This window comes from Chelonoidis abingdonii, chromosome 3, assembly GCF_003597395.2.
Source record: "Chelonoidis abingdonii isolate Lonesome George chromosome 3, CheloAbing_2.0, whole genome shotgun sequence".
NCBI lineage: Eukaryota > Metazoa > Chordata > Testudines > Testudinidae > Chelonoidis > Chelonoidis abingdonii.
The window spans coordinates 51,859,243-51,878,830 of NC_133771.1; the positions used below are offsets into that span (position 1 = coordinate 51,859,243).

The window sequence follows — 19,588 nt, forward strand, 5'->3', positions numbered from 1 at the left end:
GCGATTGGCCAAACCTGCAGATGCTGCAGTAAACAAACTGGCCCAGCCCACTAGGGGCTTTCACTGACATGTTGGGTGCCAAAGGTTGCCGATCCCTGATCCAGATGCTTTAAGAAGTGGTTTTGGTGGTTCCCTTATGTCTGATTCAGTGAAGTATAGCACAATAGCTATATGTAGTGTTATGGAGCATGGTGCTTTTTTGAATGTGATTTAAAACCAAGGCTCTGACCACTTTAAGGTATTAATGATCGATGAGAGGCCAGGTGGGTGACGTAATATTTTTTATTGGACCTACTTCTGTTGATGAAAGACAAATTTTCGAGCTCTGAAGAAGAGCTCTGTGGAGCTTGAAAGCTTGTCTGATGAACAGAAGTTGGTCTGATAAAAGGTATTTCCTCACCTACCTTGTCTCTCTCATATCTTGGTACCAACATGGCTACAACAACACTGCAAACTTTAAAGAAAAAATGTTTCCTGTTTGTGTTCTCGTCAAACTTAAATTCAGGGCTTTCTAAATTTTCTTGTAGTTTGATTGAATAAGTTAATATCCATTACGTTCCCTTAACCTTGTAGAGTCAGACTTTTGATCGTCAAGTAAGAATTCAGGAGAAAGTTCCAGCTTTCTACTTAACTACTTATCTCTAAAATGCCATCTGTGAACAGGGAATTGTATTCTACATGGAGGGTGAAATTTATCTCTGTGCAAAGGGCCAACAAAAGGCCTCTGCGTCCAATTAACTCCCACAGGCCTAGGGCTGACCCTCTGTATAGGGATGATTTTCAGAGCTAGATTAAAACAATCCAGGACCCTAACTATACCTGCATAAGCTTGCCTCCTTCTTGACTCTCTCCTCTGTGCTATGGTCCTACCTCTCCTTGGAGTCAAGAGCTACCCACACAAGAGAGATCTGGGTAGCGGTAGGGTCCAGAGTGACCTAGACAAATTGGAGATTAGGCTAAAAGAAATCTGAGGTTCAACAAGGACAAATGCAGAGTCCTGAATTTAGGATGGAAGAATCCCAGGCATTGCTACAGACTGGGGACCAACTGGCTAAGCTGAAGTTCTGCAAAAACGGACTTAGGGATTACAGTGGATGAGAATCTGGATATGAATCAACAGTATGCCCTTGTTGCCAAGAAGGATAATGGCATATTGGAAGGAGCACCACCGGCAAATTGAAGGAAGTGATTATTCCCCTCTATTCAGGACTGGTGAGACCACTTCTGGAGTACTGCGTCCAATTTTGGGCCCCCCACTACAGAAAGGATGTGGATAAATTGGATAGAATTCAGAGGAGGCAACAAAAATTATAACGAGGGTGAGGCACATGAGGAGAGGCTGAGGGAACTGGGCTTATTTAGTCTGCAAAAAAGAAGAGTGAGGGGGAATTTGATAGAAGCCTTCAACTACCTGACGGGAGGGTTCCAAAGGCGATGGAGCTAGGTTGTTCTCAGTGGTGGCAAATGACAGAACAAGGAGCAAAGGTCTCAAGTTGCAATGGGGGAGATCTATGTTAGATATTAGGAAAAACTATTTCAGTAGGAGGGTGACAAAGCCCATTGGCAACGACTTCTTTAGTTCCCAGAAGGTGCTCAATCTCCGCTCCACCCCAGGCCCTGCCCCCACTCCATTCTTTCCTCCCAAACTCCCACTGTTGCCCTGCATCTTTCTGCCCCCGCCCTCCCCATCCCATTCCACCCCTCCCCCACCTCTTTCTGCCACTGCTCCTCCCCCTGCCCCCCAGCACCATAGGCGGTGAGTTATATGAGCCTGTGGTACCCGCGCTCCACCAATATTTAGGAATGTGGGCCTGGCTCCACCGATGTTTGGGCTTACCATGTTTTTGGGGGCCCTATGCTTGAGGGGGATACATGGTCCAGGGCATCCTGGAGGGCTAGCGAGGGGGCCTGGTGCTGGCAGCAGTGAGCGACCCAGACCCAGACCCAGCCCACCCCACTCCACCCCTTCAGCTCCCAGCATCACTTGGGGGAGGGTGCGGAAGCCAGAAAGAGGCTGGGTGGGGGCTTGGGTGAAGGGGTGGAATGGGGTTGGGAGGGTAGAGCAGAGGTGGGCTGCAGCCAGGTCACTTGCTGCTGCCTGCACCGGGCCTCCCACTAACCCCTCAGGCTGCCCTGAACCCTGTGTCCCCCTGAAGTGTGGGGCCCCCCGGAGCCTGGGGTGGTTGCCCTGGTCCATCCTATGGATGGGATGGCTCCATTCTGGGCCCCACCAAAAATTATATAAACTTGGCACCCATGCCCAGCACCTCCTGCACAGCACTGAACAGCTGATTGTAATGGGCAGGAGGTGCTGGGAGGGAAGGGGAAGAGTTGATTGGTGGGGCTGATGGTGGGTGAGAGGTGCTGTGGGGGAAGGGGAAGTGCTTATCCGCAGGGTTGCCGGTGGTACTGAGCACCCATTATTTTTTTTCTGTGGGTACTCCAGCCCCAGAGCTCCATGGAGTCGGTGCCTATGCAAACATATAGTCATGGTAGATATCATTGAGGTAGCATGAATATAAATAGCAATGTCGCCAGGGTAACATTGATGGTGGCAGCAGATGCATGCCTTCACCATGCGAAACACAAACATGCATGAAACTGATGAGTACGTACTCAGCATAGCTAAGCTATGCCTCTGCTGCTGCTATAGAATCACAGAAATGTAGGACTACAAGGAACCTCGATAGGTTTTCTAGTTCAGTCATCTGCACTGAGGCAGGATTAAGTACCCTCAAGACCATCCTTGACAGGTGTTTGTCTTAGACCATGACACAGATTCCATAGCCTCTTGAGGTAATTTATTCCAGTGCTTAACTATCCTTACGGTTAGGATTAGTTTTTCCTAATGTCTTAATCTTCCTAATCTTCCTTGCTGCAATTTAAGCCCATTACTTCTTGCGCTGTCCTCAGTGGTTAAGCAGAACAATTTATTACCCTCCTCTTTATAACAACCTTTTGTGTACTTGAAGACTGTTATCACGTCCACCCTCAGTCTTCTCTTCTCCAGACTAAACAAACCCAATTTTGTCAATCTTTCCTGGTAGGTCATGTTTTCTAGACCTTTAATCATTTTTGTTGCTCTTCTCTGCACTTTCTGCAATCTGTGCTACCATAGCTATACTCTATTTATACTCATGCTAGCTCAATGAGAGCTACCACATGTATGTGTATGGAGCAGGGGACTCACACTCCTAGATCATAGTATAGATGAAGCCTTAAACTAAGCTCCTTATACAAAGACAACTTTTTCCTGCTTATCCACAAATTCTAGTGAAGTAAAGGTTTTACAAAGCCATTCACTGTGTTCTTACCCACTATATATAATGGGATTTGACCTAGATTCTGGTCTTCAGCATAATGATTGATGCTCAGCTGTCCAGCTATCATCATGCTCTCATGACCTGTGTATCTAACATTTATGAGCCCTTTTATGTCCATTCTCCACTGAAGTCTTACAGTTTGAGAGTTTCCCTGTTTCTGCATACTGAGACATTTACTAAGATACTTTTGTTTTCTGAACGAGTGTCAAAATGGTGCCATGATTAAGAAAGTCAAGTTTTTCCTTCTCAGTCAATTCACCTACATCTCCTGAGACTCTGCAGCTTTTGGTCATAGGCTTCGAGGGCTTTCTCTGACATGTATTACTGCTTACATTTTTCTTGTCAAGAGTGCATCACCATTTTGCAGTTTACAGTCACTCACACAATCATCTTCTTATCTGGTCCCTTGACTAGCATTGCACCTGGTATTACAAAAAGCTGCTCATCACAGAAATCCATCCTTTCCAAGAGTGCAGAATTCATGTTCTTCTGAGTCTTTTGTAACATTTTCGAGTGAATGGAGAGAATATATTGCTTAAGAAAGGTGCCAGTTTGACTGCCCTGGAGACTCAGTGTGCTCTATTTAACTGCAGATGAAGTACAGCACAGGCAGTCTCACTGCAAGTTTCTCCAGACTTCCTTATGAAAGTCTCTCCACCCTGTCTCAGGGGCCACCCAGTAAGAGATAAGACCTCAGCCTTCATGCTCATTTTGTTTTTGGACTTGCTATTGATACTGGCAATAAGGTTACTAACTACACCCCCAGTCCTTCGAACACATATGGCCTGACTTTACTCATATGTGTTCTATTGACTTCAGTAGCAATAATTACATATCTAATGCTAAGAATGTGCAAAAGCATTTGTAAAAACACGGTCTATTATGGTTACATTTTGATGTGAATGTCTGCAAGGAACTGAACTGATATCACCATGTCATTCCATATAAGACATCAAGCAGCTAAAATAGCAACATTTTCTTGGAAAATAAGAACTCCTTTTGACTACTTGAAAGAAAAGAAATATTTTGCATTTATAATACATGGAAAAATCGTAGTTGGGGATTTACATACATTATGAAAAATCATAAACAATTCCAGTGGCTAGCAGCACTAGATAGCTCCATATAAATGAATAATGAAATGACCTGATATGCCTTCTATTTGTATTCCAGAAATCTCATGACCATCAGCAGCAACTGTCTGATATCCAGGGGCTATTCTGATACTGTAATTAACACATTGACAATGGATTTTTATATTCACTTCTCGATAATTATGATTTTCTTAAAGCAAGGGGAAACAAACTTAGCTTTTTAAAAATATGTATCTTGTAAGTTGGAAAAGCTCTTCAATTTAATATTACCTTTACCTTAAATGAACATTTTTAATAGTTTTAATTATTAAATGAATATTTAAGGCCATATTTTCAACCAGCCTCCCTATATGTGCCCATAGATTTTCCAGATACATCCCTTTGCATATATCTGCTCAGATTGAATTTCATTTGCATATGCATAAGTTAGACACACAAATGCAGGTCTTAGTGAATGCAAAAGGATGTATTTGTAATTTTTTTGAGTGTATATGTGAGGCCTGCTGATAAATTTGCCCCTTTGATTAGACTTCCATTCATACAATAAAAGTCATTTACTTTGAGTCTTGTGGCAGGTTGCCTATGCAAGTCTTTTTTCTCTTTAGATGATATATTCAGAAAACACATTCATACTATCTATTTTCATACTACTGAGAGAAGCAAAATGTTTGCAGAAAACTTTTGTTTTAGGGAAAAAGACATACATTATTTCTAGACTGGTGTGCTAGTGGAATACTGAGATACGTTTTTTTTGCAGGGGGAGGGGGAGGAAAGGGAACTGATTCAGGAAAGATGTCAAGGTTTCTGCTGTCCATGATGGTGAAAAAGAGAAGCACTCTTCATGTAGGGTGAAATTCACTTTTGAAATTCACTGACTGAAGTCCATGGTTGGATACAGACATGCAGGAAAAGTTTATCAATGAGCTCCCAAATAATGGAATGAGCTGTGACTACATTTGGATGCTGGCGGAACATTTTCCTTTGACTCCTCCCACGACAAAGCACATTAATTACTTCTCTAATGTTCTTCTGCAAATAGGGTTCTGCGAATGAAATGTGCATGAAATGTAATTGCTATCCTTTTTCAAACTGTGCACTCCGATGGGGAATTAGTGAGGGAAATTATCTCACTTACCAGTAACCAAGGAATAGAGTCAAGTATCAGCCAAAATGGTTGGGACGGGGGAGGGATGAAGAGATAAATGGAGGTCAGAAGGGTCCTGTGAAATTCACACTTGAATAATTCACTTACATTAAATAACTAGTTGCCCCAGGGCCTCTCGGAGGGGGGGCAAGTGGGGCAATTTGCCCCAGGCCCCGGGCTCCGCAGGGGCCCCCAAGAGAACGACCGAGGCTCCTACCTCCGCCCCTCTCCTTGAGCCTCAGCGCAACAAGCAGCGTTCCTGCACGGCGCTGCAGCGTCCATCCGGCAGGCCTCCTGAGCTCCGCCCCGCTCAGAGCCGCATGGTCAGGGGGCGGGGCTGCGAGCTCTGGGCTGAGCAGAAGGAGCTCAGGAGGCCAGCAGGAGGCGCGCTGCAGCTGTTCAGGGGCGCGCTGAGCTCTGGGTGAGCCAGGGGCAGGGAGTCTTGGGGTCAGTCAGGGAGGGGTCAGAGGTTGAGAGGGCAGTCAGCGGACAAAGAATGGGGGGGTTGGATTGTGGGCATTCGGGGGGTTTGTCAGGACTCAGTGGGGGGGTGGATAGGGGTCGTGGCAGTCAAGGGGACAGGGAGCAGGGGTGGAATCCCGGGGTGGTGATTGGGTGGGGTTTCTGGGGGACAGTGAGGGGACAAGGAGCAGGATGGGTCAGGGATTCTGAGGAGGACAGTCGGGGGGGCAGGACGTGGGTGGGGGTCAGATAGGGGGAGGGCCAGGCTGTTTTGGAGGTACGCCTTCCCTGCCCTAAAGCTCATTCAGCAGTTTGAGGCTTGCAGAAGAGCCAAGCTGTTAGTTTTTCCATTAGGGCTACCATCCCTTTCACTTCTCAAATGCCAAATTATAGTCAATATTTAATTTCAGTGCCATAGGGAGATTCATGTCAGGGGAGGGTAGCTTCATTTAAAATTAGCCACTGGGGAAGGATCACATGAGAAGAGCAATATCCTTCCCAACCCTACCAATGGAGACCCCCCCCCTGCATTCCCTGAGGCTTCAGAGGGGTTAATTCAGTGGTTCACAAACTTTTGTCCTGGTGACCCCTTTCACATAGCAAACCTCTGAGTGCGACCCCCCCCCTATAAATTGAAAACACTTTTTTATATTTAACACTATTATAAATGCTGGAGGCAAAGCGGGGTTTGAGGTGGAGGCTGACAGCTCGCGACCCCCAGTAATAACCTCATGACCCCTGAGGGTCCCAACCTCCAGTTTGAGAACCCCTGGGTTAATTTAATTTAGCACCTGTGTCCATTCACATGCATGTGCTATTTTGAGCATTTCAGTTTTCACAACATAGGCTCATCCCAGATTTCTGGAACAAGCTAAAATGCTCAGTTTGTGGAGTATGTGCATAAGCTATGCTAAGGACAAACCCACAGTAACCATCTCCAGTTTTGAGGGACCCATGGAGCCAGTCCTCTAGAAACAGATAAATGCATGGAGGTTAAGTCCATTAATGGCTATTAGCCAGGATGGGTAAGGAATGGTGTCCCTAGCCTCTGTTTGTCAGAGGGTAATGGAGATGGATGGCAGGAGAGAGATCACTTGATCATTACCTGTTAGGTTCACTCCTCTGGGCACTTGGCATTGGCCATTGTCAGTAGACAGATACTGGGCTGGATGGACCTTTGGTTTGACCCAATATAGCTGATGTTCTAACCTAAACGAAGCCAAAGTTATGGATTATCAGATGACCCAATAAAGCTGTTCTTATGTTCTAAGCTAAATGAACCCAAAGTTATGGAGATATGAGTCAAGGAAGCCAGCAGTGTATCAGAAACCTGGAAAAATCTCTGACTGGATGGGCTCAGGCATTTGGTCACAAGCTGAGGTGGTTCAAAAGTTTTGGATTTTTTTAAGCAGAATTTTTTTATTGTTTCTTTAAACAATCAAACACAGCAAGCAGCAAAAATTTGGCCACACAGTTCTGAAACCTCAAACCATGTTCAGGTTTTGGCAGACGAATTTCAGCTTTTCAATTAAAAAAAAACACAACAAATTTTGATGGAAAGCAGACATTGTCCGTGATTTTTTTCTGCTTTTTAAAAACGCCTAGTTTTCGATCCAAAAAAAGTTTTGATGGAAAATATTTGTCCAACCCTTTAATGAGCTTTAGTGCCTTTTAGCGCTAGCTGATGCTGAGAACCAGTGATACCTTGTAAAGAAGTTTTCTCAAAACTGGGTTTGTGCTGAGATGTGGAAGGTTTATTTTTCCCAGGTCTGCCGTGGAGGGGAGCAAGTGGGGCAATTTGCCCTGGGCCCCACAGGGGCCCCCACGAGAATATAGTATTGCAATTTTTTTATGGAAGGGGCCCCCGAAATTGCTTTGCCCCAGGCCCCCTGAATCCTCTGGGCGGCCCTGAGTTTCCCTGAAAGAGACTTATATTTTGTTTTGGATGTTCCTACAGTGTTAACAGCTCTTAGGACCCACTCCTTCAAACCCCGACTTATCTGAGTAGTCCTTACCAAAGTAAGGAGTCCCATTGAAGTACAGTGGTTGTGGGAAACCTGGCTATCAAAAGTGTCTGCTTGCTTCAGGGTTTGTAGGCCTCAGATGGTAAGTTCCTATTTTATTTTATGGGCTGTGCAGTGCAAAATAATAAATGTAAAGTATTTCAAAGCTTTACTTGTGACAATGGCTGAGAGTACATTTGCTTTGTTTACAAACATTTGTGCTGCAATTGCTAAGCGGATTAAACTGGTTGATATAATTTACATGCTGTTTGTAAACAGGTTCAGGTGGCTATGCTGACAATCTTGTTGGTGCTGTCTCTGCAACTGGTCATGGAGAGTCCATCATGAAAGTCACTCTTGCAAGGCTTATCCTCTTTCATATGGAACAAGGTAAGATGATCCTCACATTGATGAATGCATCTGCATTGCTTAAACAACATTTATACAATACTTTCCTTGGCTGTAACAAGTAACAATCGATTCTTAACTGCTGAAAGGGAAGTTAGTTTGCAATACAATATGTATAAGAGAACATTTTAAAAACTTCTAGACGTATATAGTTCTCTATTTACTCTTAACCCTGTTTCCTAAGTTTGATAAATGACACTGTATACAAAACTGAGAAGAATGCAGTATGGTTAAATAATCAGAATTGTATGTATGTGCCTTCAGAAGCTTTCACTATACAAATAATGATTTTGGGAAAATTTTGCAAAGACCATTGTCAAGGTTTTTTCCCCCACTTTGAACTTTGGAGTACAAAAAGTGGGGACCTGCATGAATACTTTTAAGCTTAATTACTAGCTTAAATCTGGTACACTGCCACCAGCCAGAACTTAGTGTCTGGCACACTTTCTGTTCCCCCAAAACCTTCCCTGGGGAACCCAGACCCAAACCCCTTGGGTCTTAAAACAAGGAGAAATTAACCATCCCCCTCCTTTTCCCCCCAGACATTCCCCTCCCTGGGTTGCCTTGAGAAGTTTCACACCGAACCAAACTCCTTGGATCTTAAAACAAGGAGGAATTAACCATCCCCCTTCTTTTCCCCCCACCAATCCCTGGTGAGTTCAGACTTAATCCCTTGGACTTTAAAACAAGGAAAAATCAATCAGGTTCTTAAAAAGAAAGCTTTTAATTAAAGAAAGAAAAGGTAAAAATTATCTCTGTAAAATCAGGAAGGAAAATGCTTTACAGGGTACTCAGATTCACATAGACTAGAGGGATCCCGCCCCCAGCCTTAGATTCAAAGTTACAGCAAACAGAGGTAAAAAATGCTTCCAGCAAAAAGACACATTTACAAGTTAAGAAAACAGACATAAGACTAATCCACCTTGCCTTGCTATTACTTACAATTTTGAAACCTGAAAGACTGATTGAGAAAGATTGGGGATGCCTGGGTGTACGTCTGGTCCCTCTTAGCCCCAAGAGCATACAACGAACAAAAACAAAAAGCACAAACAAAGATTTCCCTCCACCAAGATTTGAAAGTATCTTATCCCCCTATTGGTCCTCTGGTCAGGTGTCAGCCAGGTTAATGAGCTTCTTAACCCTTTACAGGTAAAAGAGACATTAACCCTTAACCATCTGTTTATGACAACCATTGATTAAATTTAGGAAACAGCACGGTAAGTGTAGGAACACAAAGGACTTGTCTACACTTAACAGGGGTTCAACATGCGGAGATTGATGCATTGGCAATCAATTTAGTGGGTCAACCACCAATTGCTCTCCCATCGACTCCTGTACTCCACCTGAACGAGAGGCGCAAGGGGAGTCAATGGGAGAGCATCTCCAGTCAACAACATCGTATAGTATGGACCCCATGATAAGTAGATCTAAGTACGTCAACTTCAGCTATGTTATTCGTGTAGCTGAAGTTGCATAACTTAGATCGATCTTCCCTCATAGAGTAGACAAGGCCCAAGTGGCAGCATTGTGTAGATTTTTTTTTAATCAGTCGGGGCCACTATTTTACTTGGCTTGTTGTGCTGTATATGATCTCTAAAGCTAATATACAGCACTACTCTTGTCTATTGTATGTTTGAGGGCAATTTTGAAATGCAAATTCCAAAGGCCCCACAGAGATTCAGAATGATTATTATGGTTCACATTCACTTGAACAGGGATTGGAATTTTATTACAGTTATAGTAATTGGCATATTTTTATGGATTCATTTTTTAATTTGGCACCCACTCAGACTTCACTGCGCATGCTACAGTAGTAGCATGATGAATTACTGTAAGATTTTTTTTATTCATTATTATTAAGTTTAATTATTTTTGCTCATGTACCCAGATGTGAACAGCGTCAGTTTTCTAATCTAATAATACAGGCTGTTTTGAAAATATGTGCTGTCAATTAGAGGCATTTTATAATAGAAACGATAAAAAGAATCATTAATGAAAAGTAGTTTGCCTCCCTATGTACTGGCTTCAGTTCCATAGTTAATCAAAGGTGCTTTGAAATAGAAATCATTAATTAACTTTGCCTGTTTTTGAATTGATCAAGTGCTCTGAAAGCTGCTGAGAATCTGTGAAATGAAGTCCTTCTGAAAAAGAAAACAACATTAATAGACTCTGTTTTTCCAAATGATAAATTTTATTCTCTCCTATCAATAGCATATTCCTTCAAGACTATTGCATTGTTTACCATATTTTAAAGTAAATAGGAAAGAGAGGATCCAATTTCAGGTGAATTCAAGCTGGGTATCTGCATTGCAGAAAAGCTGGTATTAGAGCTGGGAGAAATTTTTTGGATTAATCTTTTTTTTGTTACCAAAGCAGGCAGATTTGGGTTGACCAAAATATTTAGCAAATTTGGGCTGATTCTGGGGAACGCTTTTGTCCTGAACATTTTGTTTTTCTGCTTTTATCAAAATGAACCATTTTTACATTATAAAAATGAACCATTTTGATTATTTGGGATAGATTTATGAGAAGATTAAGGAAACGTTCAGAAAACCACTGGTGGTGATGCCGGTCTCGCACCAAATAGGCAAGTGGTTTGGGTGCTCACCTGAGATACTTTGAATCTTGGCTCTGGACCTGGGACTTCAATATAGGTCTCCCCACTCCCAGATGCATGCCTTAACCACCAGGCAACAGAATTATTCTTATGCCTATTCAATGATGATTGAAGTACTTTATATGAAGTGGAACTGCTTTGGCAGCTGAGACTGAGAGCAGCCCACTTCAGAATAGCCAATCTCCTGGTGGTTAAGGCACTCAGATAGCAGGGAAACTTGGGTACAAGTCCCTAACTGCAGACCAATTTTGTGAATCTAATCTTTCATTTCCTTTGCCTGCAGGAGATCCAGGTTCAAATTCCTGCCCTGGAGCAGGGACTCGTGCCTGGATATCTTGCATCCCAGATGAGTGTCCTAACTATTGGGCTATTTGGTACAAAGGTCAGGGGGAATGAGGAGGCATTACCACCTCCTGTCATTTTATGAATTTAGCCCTTTATTTCCTTTGCTTTTATTAAAAAATCTGACACAAAATATTTTGTGTGAAAGAAAGCGTTTCATTTGAGCTGAAATGAAACTTTTCTAACATTTTCAATTAACTGAGAATTCCAAAATATTTGAGATTCAGTTTGAGCTGACCTTTGCTGATTTTTCAGAATTGCTGATAAACCAAAAATAATTTGTTCACACTTTTCTAGCTGGGCTAACCTCATAGTACTTCATTTATATGTTAAAAAATATATTGTACATATTAAAAAAAATAGGATCAATCCAATATATATACTTTTCTTGTTTCTCTGTAAATTATAGACTAGCATATTAGATGGTGCTAATAAATCTAAAATAATTTAAAAGAAAGGCCCTTGGAAAAATAAAATAGGGGGAGGAATAGCTCAGTGGTTTGAGCATTGGCCTGCTAAACCCAGGGTTGTGAGTTTAATCCTTGAGGGGGCCATCTAGGGCAAAAATCAGTACTTGTTCCTGCTAGTGAAGGCAGGGGGCTGGACTCAATGACCTTTCAAGGTCCCTTCCAACGCTAGGAGATAGGTATATCTCTTATTATTATGGAATAGCCACATGACCAGCCCTTGATAGGATATTGTGAACAGATCTTTGCAAAGAGAGATTTCCTATCTACAACCCCGTGCTGCAGGTTTTACTACAGGAGGGGATGACCTAGGTCAATAGCTGGTATTTTGGTAGCTCTCCTTCTCATCCTGTGTTCTCCAACCTTGAATTTCTGTTGGTAAGTAACTGGCAGCTATATTATTTCCCCTACATGGATTTTATTTCATTTAGATAAAACTCTGTGTCACTTCATCTTTAGAAGTGAGTTCCTCCTGAATGTGTTTTTATTTTCTCTTGGGAAATCTGTGCATACATTTTAAATGTCATGAGTTCTTGTTTTTAATGGCTTTGTATAATCTTGTTTGGTTCTTTACAATATCGGTTTGGGAGAAGGAAAAAGTGGGTATATTCCTCCATTAGGTTGTAAAATGTTTAATAAATTAAATTAGTGAAGACTCCTTATTTACTAAAGAAATACACAGCTGGGTTACACTTTCCAGTCTTACTTTTTCTTTGTGAGTTCCTTTTCTTTTGAATTAAAAATATCTCTTATAAACAGATGTATGACAAAATCTAGATATGTGTCAAATTACCTCTGGCAAATCATATGTGATTATATATAGAAATAGTGCACCTTTTACTTTCCATAGCATTCTGTAAGGTCAGAGCTCTGGAATACAAGATTTTAGATGCTTTTAGTAAAATACTAAAATTTGGACAAAATACTTTTGCATAATTTGTGTTCATTTTAACTGGCATTAGAGACACAAGGTAGGTGAGGTAATATCATTTATTGGACCAACTTCTGTTGGTGAGAGAGGCAAGCTTACGAGCTACACAGAGCTCCTCTTTTTCTTCATATTGTCTCTCTAATATCCTAGCACCAGCATGGCTACAACACTGCATTGCTGCAGTATAATAGTAATAGCCATCACAAAGTAACAGTAACAGATGTTCTCTAAAAATGCCCAAGCATTTACTGTGACTGTATGCATGTTCTCAATGGGGAATAGGATTACAGCTCTGCTGTATGTGGGTAAACCTACAGGTAATTAATATAACACTACATTCCTTTGGTGTCTTTCAAGCCAAATGACAACAGTCTTATGGAGCGATCCTCTAGAATTTAATTACATGACAATATTTATATATATTTTAACCATCTGATAGAATTTTCTTGTAAGGTTTTAAAAAGTCCCTTAAAAAGAATATTAGCTATTTAATTATATAGAATGTTAGACCAATTTCTATATAATGCTATTAAATTTCTATAGACTCCTATTGGTTTCATCCCTCGTAAATTCTATAGGGATTTTCCATAAGAGTATAAAAATGTAAATTATTATAATTCTATATATGGGTATAATGTATGCATGTGTAACACATACACACTTACACATATGTACATATATTATAGTTTTCAAATTATATTAATTAGCAAGAGCATTTTTTTACTGAAATCCATCATCATCTTAGCTATGATATTTTGAGTCATGTCTTTTTCCCCCCATTTTTCTCATATGGCCTATCATTAGGATGACATGACAGCTCCAATTATGTCAGCATGTCACATTATACAATATAACTGACTGTGTTATGTCAAATCTGGCAGACTGAATGAGGCATGATTTGCTAATATAGTATAAAAGTTTCTAAATGGTTTCAGCAAATATTTCCTATGATATTTAAACCCAACAAAAATGAATAGATGTAATTTTTATTAAACTGCATAACTCATCCCTCTCCAGATCTGCACACTACAAGATCCTCCATGTGTGGGACTCTCCACTACTGTGCAGAAGTGGGAGAACAGCCATCTCTGAGGCACCAACTCCTCCCATCTCTTCCAGACCCTGTGGAGGCCTTTCTACAGGTTCTTGGTGTTGCCTTTATTTTTATTTAAAGTTAGTTTTAATGATGTTATGTTACATCATTGATTTGTCTCTGGCGGCTCCAGTTTCAGGTTGAGCAGTTACCTCTGCTTATTTTAGATGTAGAGCTCATAGGAATACATGAAACCATAGGCAAGTAACACATACAATCACAGGTCCACCATCTGTTATCAATTTTATTAATGGTCCCAACAAAGTTGTGAATGTCACAGCATATACAACTCCTAGATATATCCACGAACTAGTATTAACTATAGAGATACTCACATCCACCTAGATAGTGTTAGGGTCTGATGGGTCTCTCATTGATTGATCATCAGTAGAGGGATGATTCCTGCTGGAGTTTTCCTGTAGGAAGTTCATTTTTCCCACTCTGAGCTCCCTCTTTTTGTAATGTGATTCTGCCTATACCTACATTCTGTGCATGTGCATGAAAGTGTCAGCCCTCTTTTTCCTTATTGGTCTGGTGTCTCCTAGAAACCTGAGGGACTTCATTTCCTATAGGTTATGTATAGTTCCGGTTAGTCTCATTAACATTGATGTAAAACCTGTATCCTGAGTTAAGACACACGTTAGAGACAGATGTGACTACTCTATTTTGCATTTTTTGTGATTTAAAAGTAATCTTCCAGCTAATTTTTTGCAGTATTACCCCTTGGTACCTCTTTTCCCATAATCTTATGGCATCATGTTATTCTTCAGTCACTTATGTCAGCATTTCTTATCTCCAAGGCTTAAAATAGCAAAGTTAAAATCTTTCAGGCCTCAGCCTACAGGTCTTGCATTTTAGCCTTCCTTATTTAGATATCTAATACATAATTATTCCTCTTAAATACTGATCAATCTTATTCTTCTATAATTCTGCAATTTAATTCTATTCCTGATTTTGTTATTGTTGAAACAATGTTACAACAGGCTGATTGTCTAATGCCTGTGTTGTAGTTACACATAGCAAGCAATTGGTCAAATGATTAATTAACATGGCCCACTCTGGAGCCGGGGGAAGAGGAGTGAAATTAGGTGGCCGTAGAGAAGTGCATCTTCATCTGCAGAGAATCCCTGGAGAAGATAGTACAGTTCTCTGTGGAGCCTAGCCCTTACCAGAAGACTTGTGGGCTGCAGCAGTCAAGGAACCAGGCAAGAGGGGCTGGGGCTACAATTAGTGAAGAGGCACAGGTCCTCCTGCAGATCCGCAAGAATCTTTCATGTTTAAGGACGTGCCTTCTGGCAAACCTCACTCTCCCCATAATATGATGTGAGGAGATCTGTACAACGTAATATTTTGTCTCTCAGAGCCCCTTGCTATAGGTTTTATGAGGGGAGGGGACTATATATAGATATAGATGTAGATATATCAGGGGGTGGGGGTGGGGCTGAAATCAAATCAGTGCATGCTAAAATCGATGCAAACAAGGAAAGCATCATAATCAAGAAGCTGGATGTTCACAATTTACAATGATAATGAAATTCTCCTACAACAACTGGGAAGGATGTTAAAGAGTAACTGTTAAAGTAAATCATAATTTAAATCTTCAGGACTGGATAACTTGGATAGTGCAGAGGATTAGAAGAAAGCACACGTTGTACCAATATTTAAAAACAGCAAAGGGGATGACCTGTATAACTGTAGGTCAGGTAGCCTGACATTGATCCCAGGCAAACTCATAGAAATCCTGATATGGGATGCAATCAGTAAAGAATTAATGGATGGTAGAACAATTAAAGCCAATAAATATGGCTTTGTGGAAAATAGGTCTTGTCAAGCAAACAAATTATTATTTTTTGATGAAATTACATGTTTGGCTGACAAAGATAACTGTTGACATAATATAGACTCCTATAAGGTATTTAGTACTGCACAAAATTCTGATTACCCCAAAAAAATCTATACAAAATCAATGTAGCACATCTTATATGGATTAAAACCTGATAGACATAAAAGTACTGTGTTCTTGGCCTAATGCTATTCCATATCTTATATCTAGAAGAAAACATAAGATCATTGTTGGCAAAGTTAGGAGACAACACAAACATTTGCTGGTTTGGTAAATAATAAGGCCAGGCCAGTTCTACAGATGTGGATCACATAGTAAGCTGAGCTCACTTGAACAACATGTGTTTTAATGAAGCTAAATGCTGAATCATAGATCTAGGAACCAAGAATATAGGTCACACTTATGGAAGAGGGGGCTATATTTTGAAAAGCAGAGATTCAAAAAAGAACTTAAAGATCATGGTGGAAAACCAGCTGATCTTGACCCCCATAACGATGAGGTGGCTAAAAAAGCAAACGTGGCCCTTGGAGGTATAAGCAAGAGAATATTGAGTAGAAGTAGAGAGGCGTGATTACCACCTTATATGGCATTAATGAGACCGTCACTAGGATACCATGTCCAGTTCTGGTGTCCATACTCATTTACATTATAAGCTCCTTGGGGAAGGGAATTTTTATTATGTGTTTGTATAGCACTTAGCACAATAGGGCCATGGTCTATAATTGGAGTTTCTAGGTGCTACTGCAATACTAACTAAATAATAATAAAAGATGTTGACAAATTAGCAAGGGTTTAGAGAAGAGATACTGGAATGATTATGGCCTGGAAAACATGCATTTTTTAATGGAAGACTAAAGAAGCTCAGTTTATTTAGTTTATCCCATAGAAGTTAAAGAGGTGACTTGATCATGGTCTATAAATACCTTAATGGGGAGAAGATAGTAAAGAGTTCCTTAATCTATGAGACAAAGGCATCAAGATCCCATAGCTGGAAGATGAAACTTGCTAAGACTATATTTAGCAGCACTTCTTTTAGCAGCACACCAACATATTGTATATGTGACTAGCGTCTATTAAATACACACACACAGAGACCACATATAACATGTACATAATAATCCTCCCAACATCAGAGTGAAGTTGAGGGTCATTAAGCATTAGAACCTAGGGATGTGGTGGATTTTCCATCACTTGTAGTCTTTACATCAAATTGGATGTCTGTTTTAAAGATATGCTGTAGTTCAAGAGGAAGTTATGGGATTGGTACAGGAATCCCATATGGCCTGTATTATACAGGAGATCAGAGTAGACGATAATAATGGTCCTTTTGTCCTTAAAATCTGTGAATCTGTGGACCATTGAAACTGATGGGAAGAAGTCCATGCTGTATTCTCAATCCACATGTACACAAAATACTATAAAGACTGTGCATATCTATTTACAAGTAAAGGCAATATTTTTCTCTCTGTTTCACAGGAAAGATCTTGATGGTTTATTTTTAATAAAGCTGGTTGAATCTTCACAACCAAACCATTTTGTGGAGATGTTTCAGTAATGACTAAGTCATCATTGGAACTGTTTTTTTGGTTCCAGGCAGAGAGAAAGAGACACATGCTCCCTCTCTTACAGCTTCTTAGTAATTGTACTGGCCTAGAATTTAGGAGACCCCGGTTCAAATCTTTGTTCTGCCTGAATTCTAGTGATGCAGATTGATGATTTCGGCTTTGAATTAACCAGAGGCAGGACTTGAACCTAGATCTCCCACATCCCTAACTAGGCTACACATGTGCATTTCAAAAAAAACATTTTAATGCAATTTTGTTGTTCAGAATGTTCAAAACATTTTGATTTTGTTCACCGAGGAAGGAAAATTTCAAAATCTCAATGTTTCTGAGAAACAGAATTGTGGTTCTCTAGTCAGCTGTAATTATTAAATATCAGACTCAAAATCTAAATCCAAGAAGAGAATTTTTGCCTTAAAGAGAACTATTTTTATTCAGATTGCCTCATTAAGGCTCAAGCCAAAGACCATTTTAGTCAGAGGAAAACTCCAATTGACTTCAGTGAGTTCTGTATTACACCCATAAAGAAGAAAGTGTACATCACAATCCTGTTTAGATTTCTTTCAAATGGAACAATTACTTTTACTAATAATTTATGTACAGTAACATCAGCAATGTCAGGAAACTCTAGGAATCTATTCTAAAGGTCTGAATGAATAACCTCAATTTAACACCTTAGAAATCTGGGAAGCTCTTGTTGAGGGAATTCTGGTAAAGATAGCAAGTAATGGCTTTGCAGCAGGCAAAGGAAAACAACATTTTGTCTAATGACAAAAGACGTATACTTCAGGCACATCATAAAGGGTCATGGCATAAAAAACAGGAGATAAGGAATAAAGTTATCTTTGGATCAAAAATAAAATCTTTTTTTTATCTGTAGGTGAAAAAGAAAGGCTACTCATGCCTGTTGTCAACCTGCCTCGTCTTAACACTGTAGCCCTTTTCACGCTCATCTAATCTCACCTGTCAAATTTCCTGGGATTTTTAAAAGATACAGTACAATGGCTTCTACAGCAGGTTAGCAGTTATCAACAGTTGCAAAGATTTTTAATTTTTAAAATTGAAGGAATTTTATATTCTTATGAAAAAATCATAAATAATCACTAACTTAGGTGCTTGTACGAGTCTTGCATTAATATAATTCCACTCTGATGTTGGGAGGATTATTCTGTACATGTTATATGTGGTCTCTGTGTGTGTGTATTTAATATATGCTAGTCACATGTACAATATGTAGGCATGCTGCTAAATGTAGTATTGAACTGAACCAGATATAACAGGTAATTTTTTCAGAAGGGAGTTAGATCCTCAAAACTCCTGCTTAGCTCCTGCCTCACCATGTAGGCACCTAAAGTCCTAAGGTGCTTATATTTCTGCTGGTGAAGTCCCCAGGGTGCCTAAAAATCTGGCAGCAAGCATACCCACAGCCACTTTTCAGAAGCTACCTACTAGATCAGGTCCTGCATAAAAAATACTGGTAGGGGTTCCATTGCTCCCACTCTGATGTTTAGTCCAGTGGTAAAAGCATTCATCCAGGAAGTTGGAGACCTGATTTCAGTTTTCCCTTGCCCCTACCCGATATGGAGCAGGAACTTCAAGTTGGGTCTCCTACCTCTGAGGGAGAATACCCTCTCCACTGAGATATGTTGCTTGCAGTGTCTCCTATTGAAGCTGTTCCACTTTGAATGAACTATTTGAATAGTCATTGGATCAGAGCTGGTGTGAGAATACCACTATAGTCCTGTGGAGCAGGACCTGTATCCTGTCTGTCTTTGGTGAGTGCTTTAAACAGTGGCCAAGAGTCACTTTCACTAGCTCATTGACTAGTTAAATATTCTATACATAGTGGAACAGCTTCAACAGAAGACAGAGAAAGACACATGCCAAAATATCACATTGCCTGGTGTTTAGGAGTACTCATGTGGGAGATCTGTGTTTGAGCCCCTGCTCCACATCAGATGGAGTCAGGACTTTAACCCAGATCTCCCGCATTCTATATCAGTGCTCTATCAATGTAGATTCAAATGAAATAAAAATCTTACGCGAATCCACGTGTTCCATAGAATCTCTATGGATAGAAATTTCATGCTCTAATAAATATAAAACATCAGGGATCTATTATAGATCACCTGACCAGGACAGTAATAGTGATGATGAAATGCTAAGGGAAATTAGAGAGGCTATCAAAATTAAGAACCCAAAAATAATTGGGGATTTCAATTATCCCCGTATTGACTGGGAACATTTCACTTCAGGATGAAATGCAGAGATAAAATTTCTCGATACTTTAAATGACTGC

The 19,588-nt window shown here is 40.5% G+C and overlaps 1 protein-coding gene across 1 annotated transcript in view; it reads left to right on the top strand.

The window, feature by feature from the left end:
* LOC116834330 (isoaspartyl peptidase/L-asparaginase-like) overlaps positions 1 to 19,588 on the top strand; it is a 225,575-nt gene that overhangs the window by 190,228 nt on the left and 15,759 nt on the right. The window contains exons 5-6 of the mRNA XM_032796331.1: positions 8,306 to 8,416; positions 11,335 to 11,403. Of these exons, the coding sequence (XP_032652222.1) occupies positions 8,306 to 8,416; positions 11,335 to 11,403 (180 nt within the window). The remainder of the gene's footprint in view (positions 1 to 8,305; positions 8,417 to 11,334; positions 11,404 to 19,588) is intronic.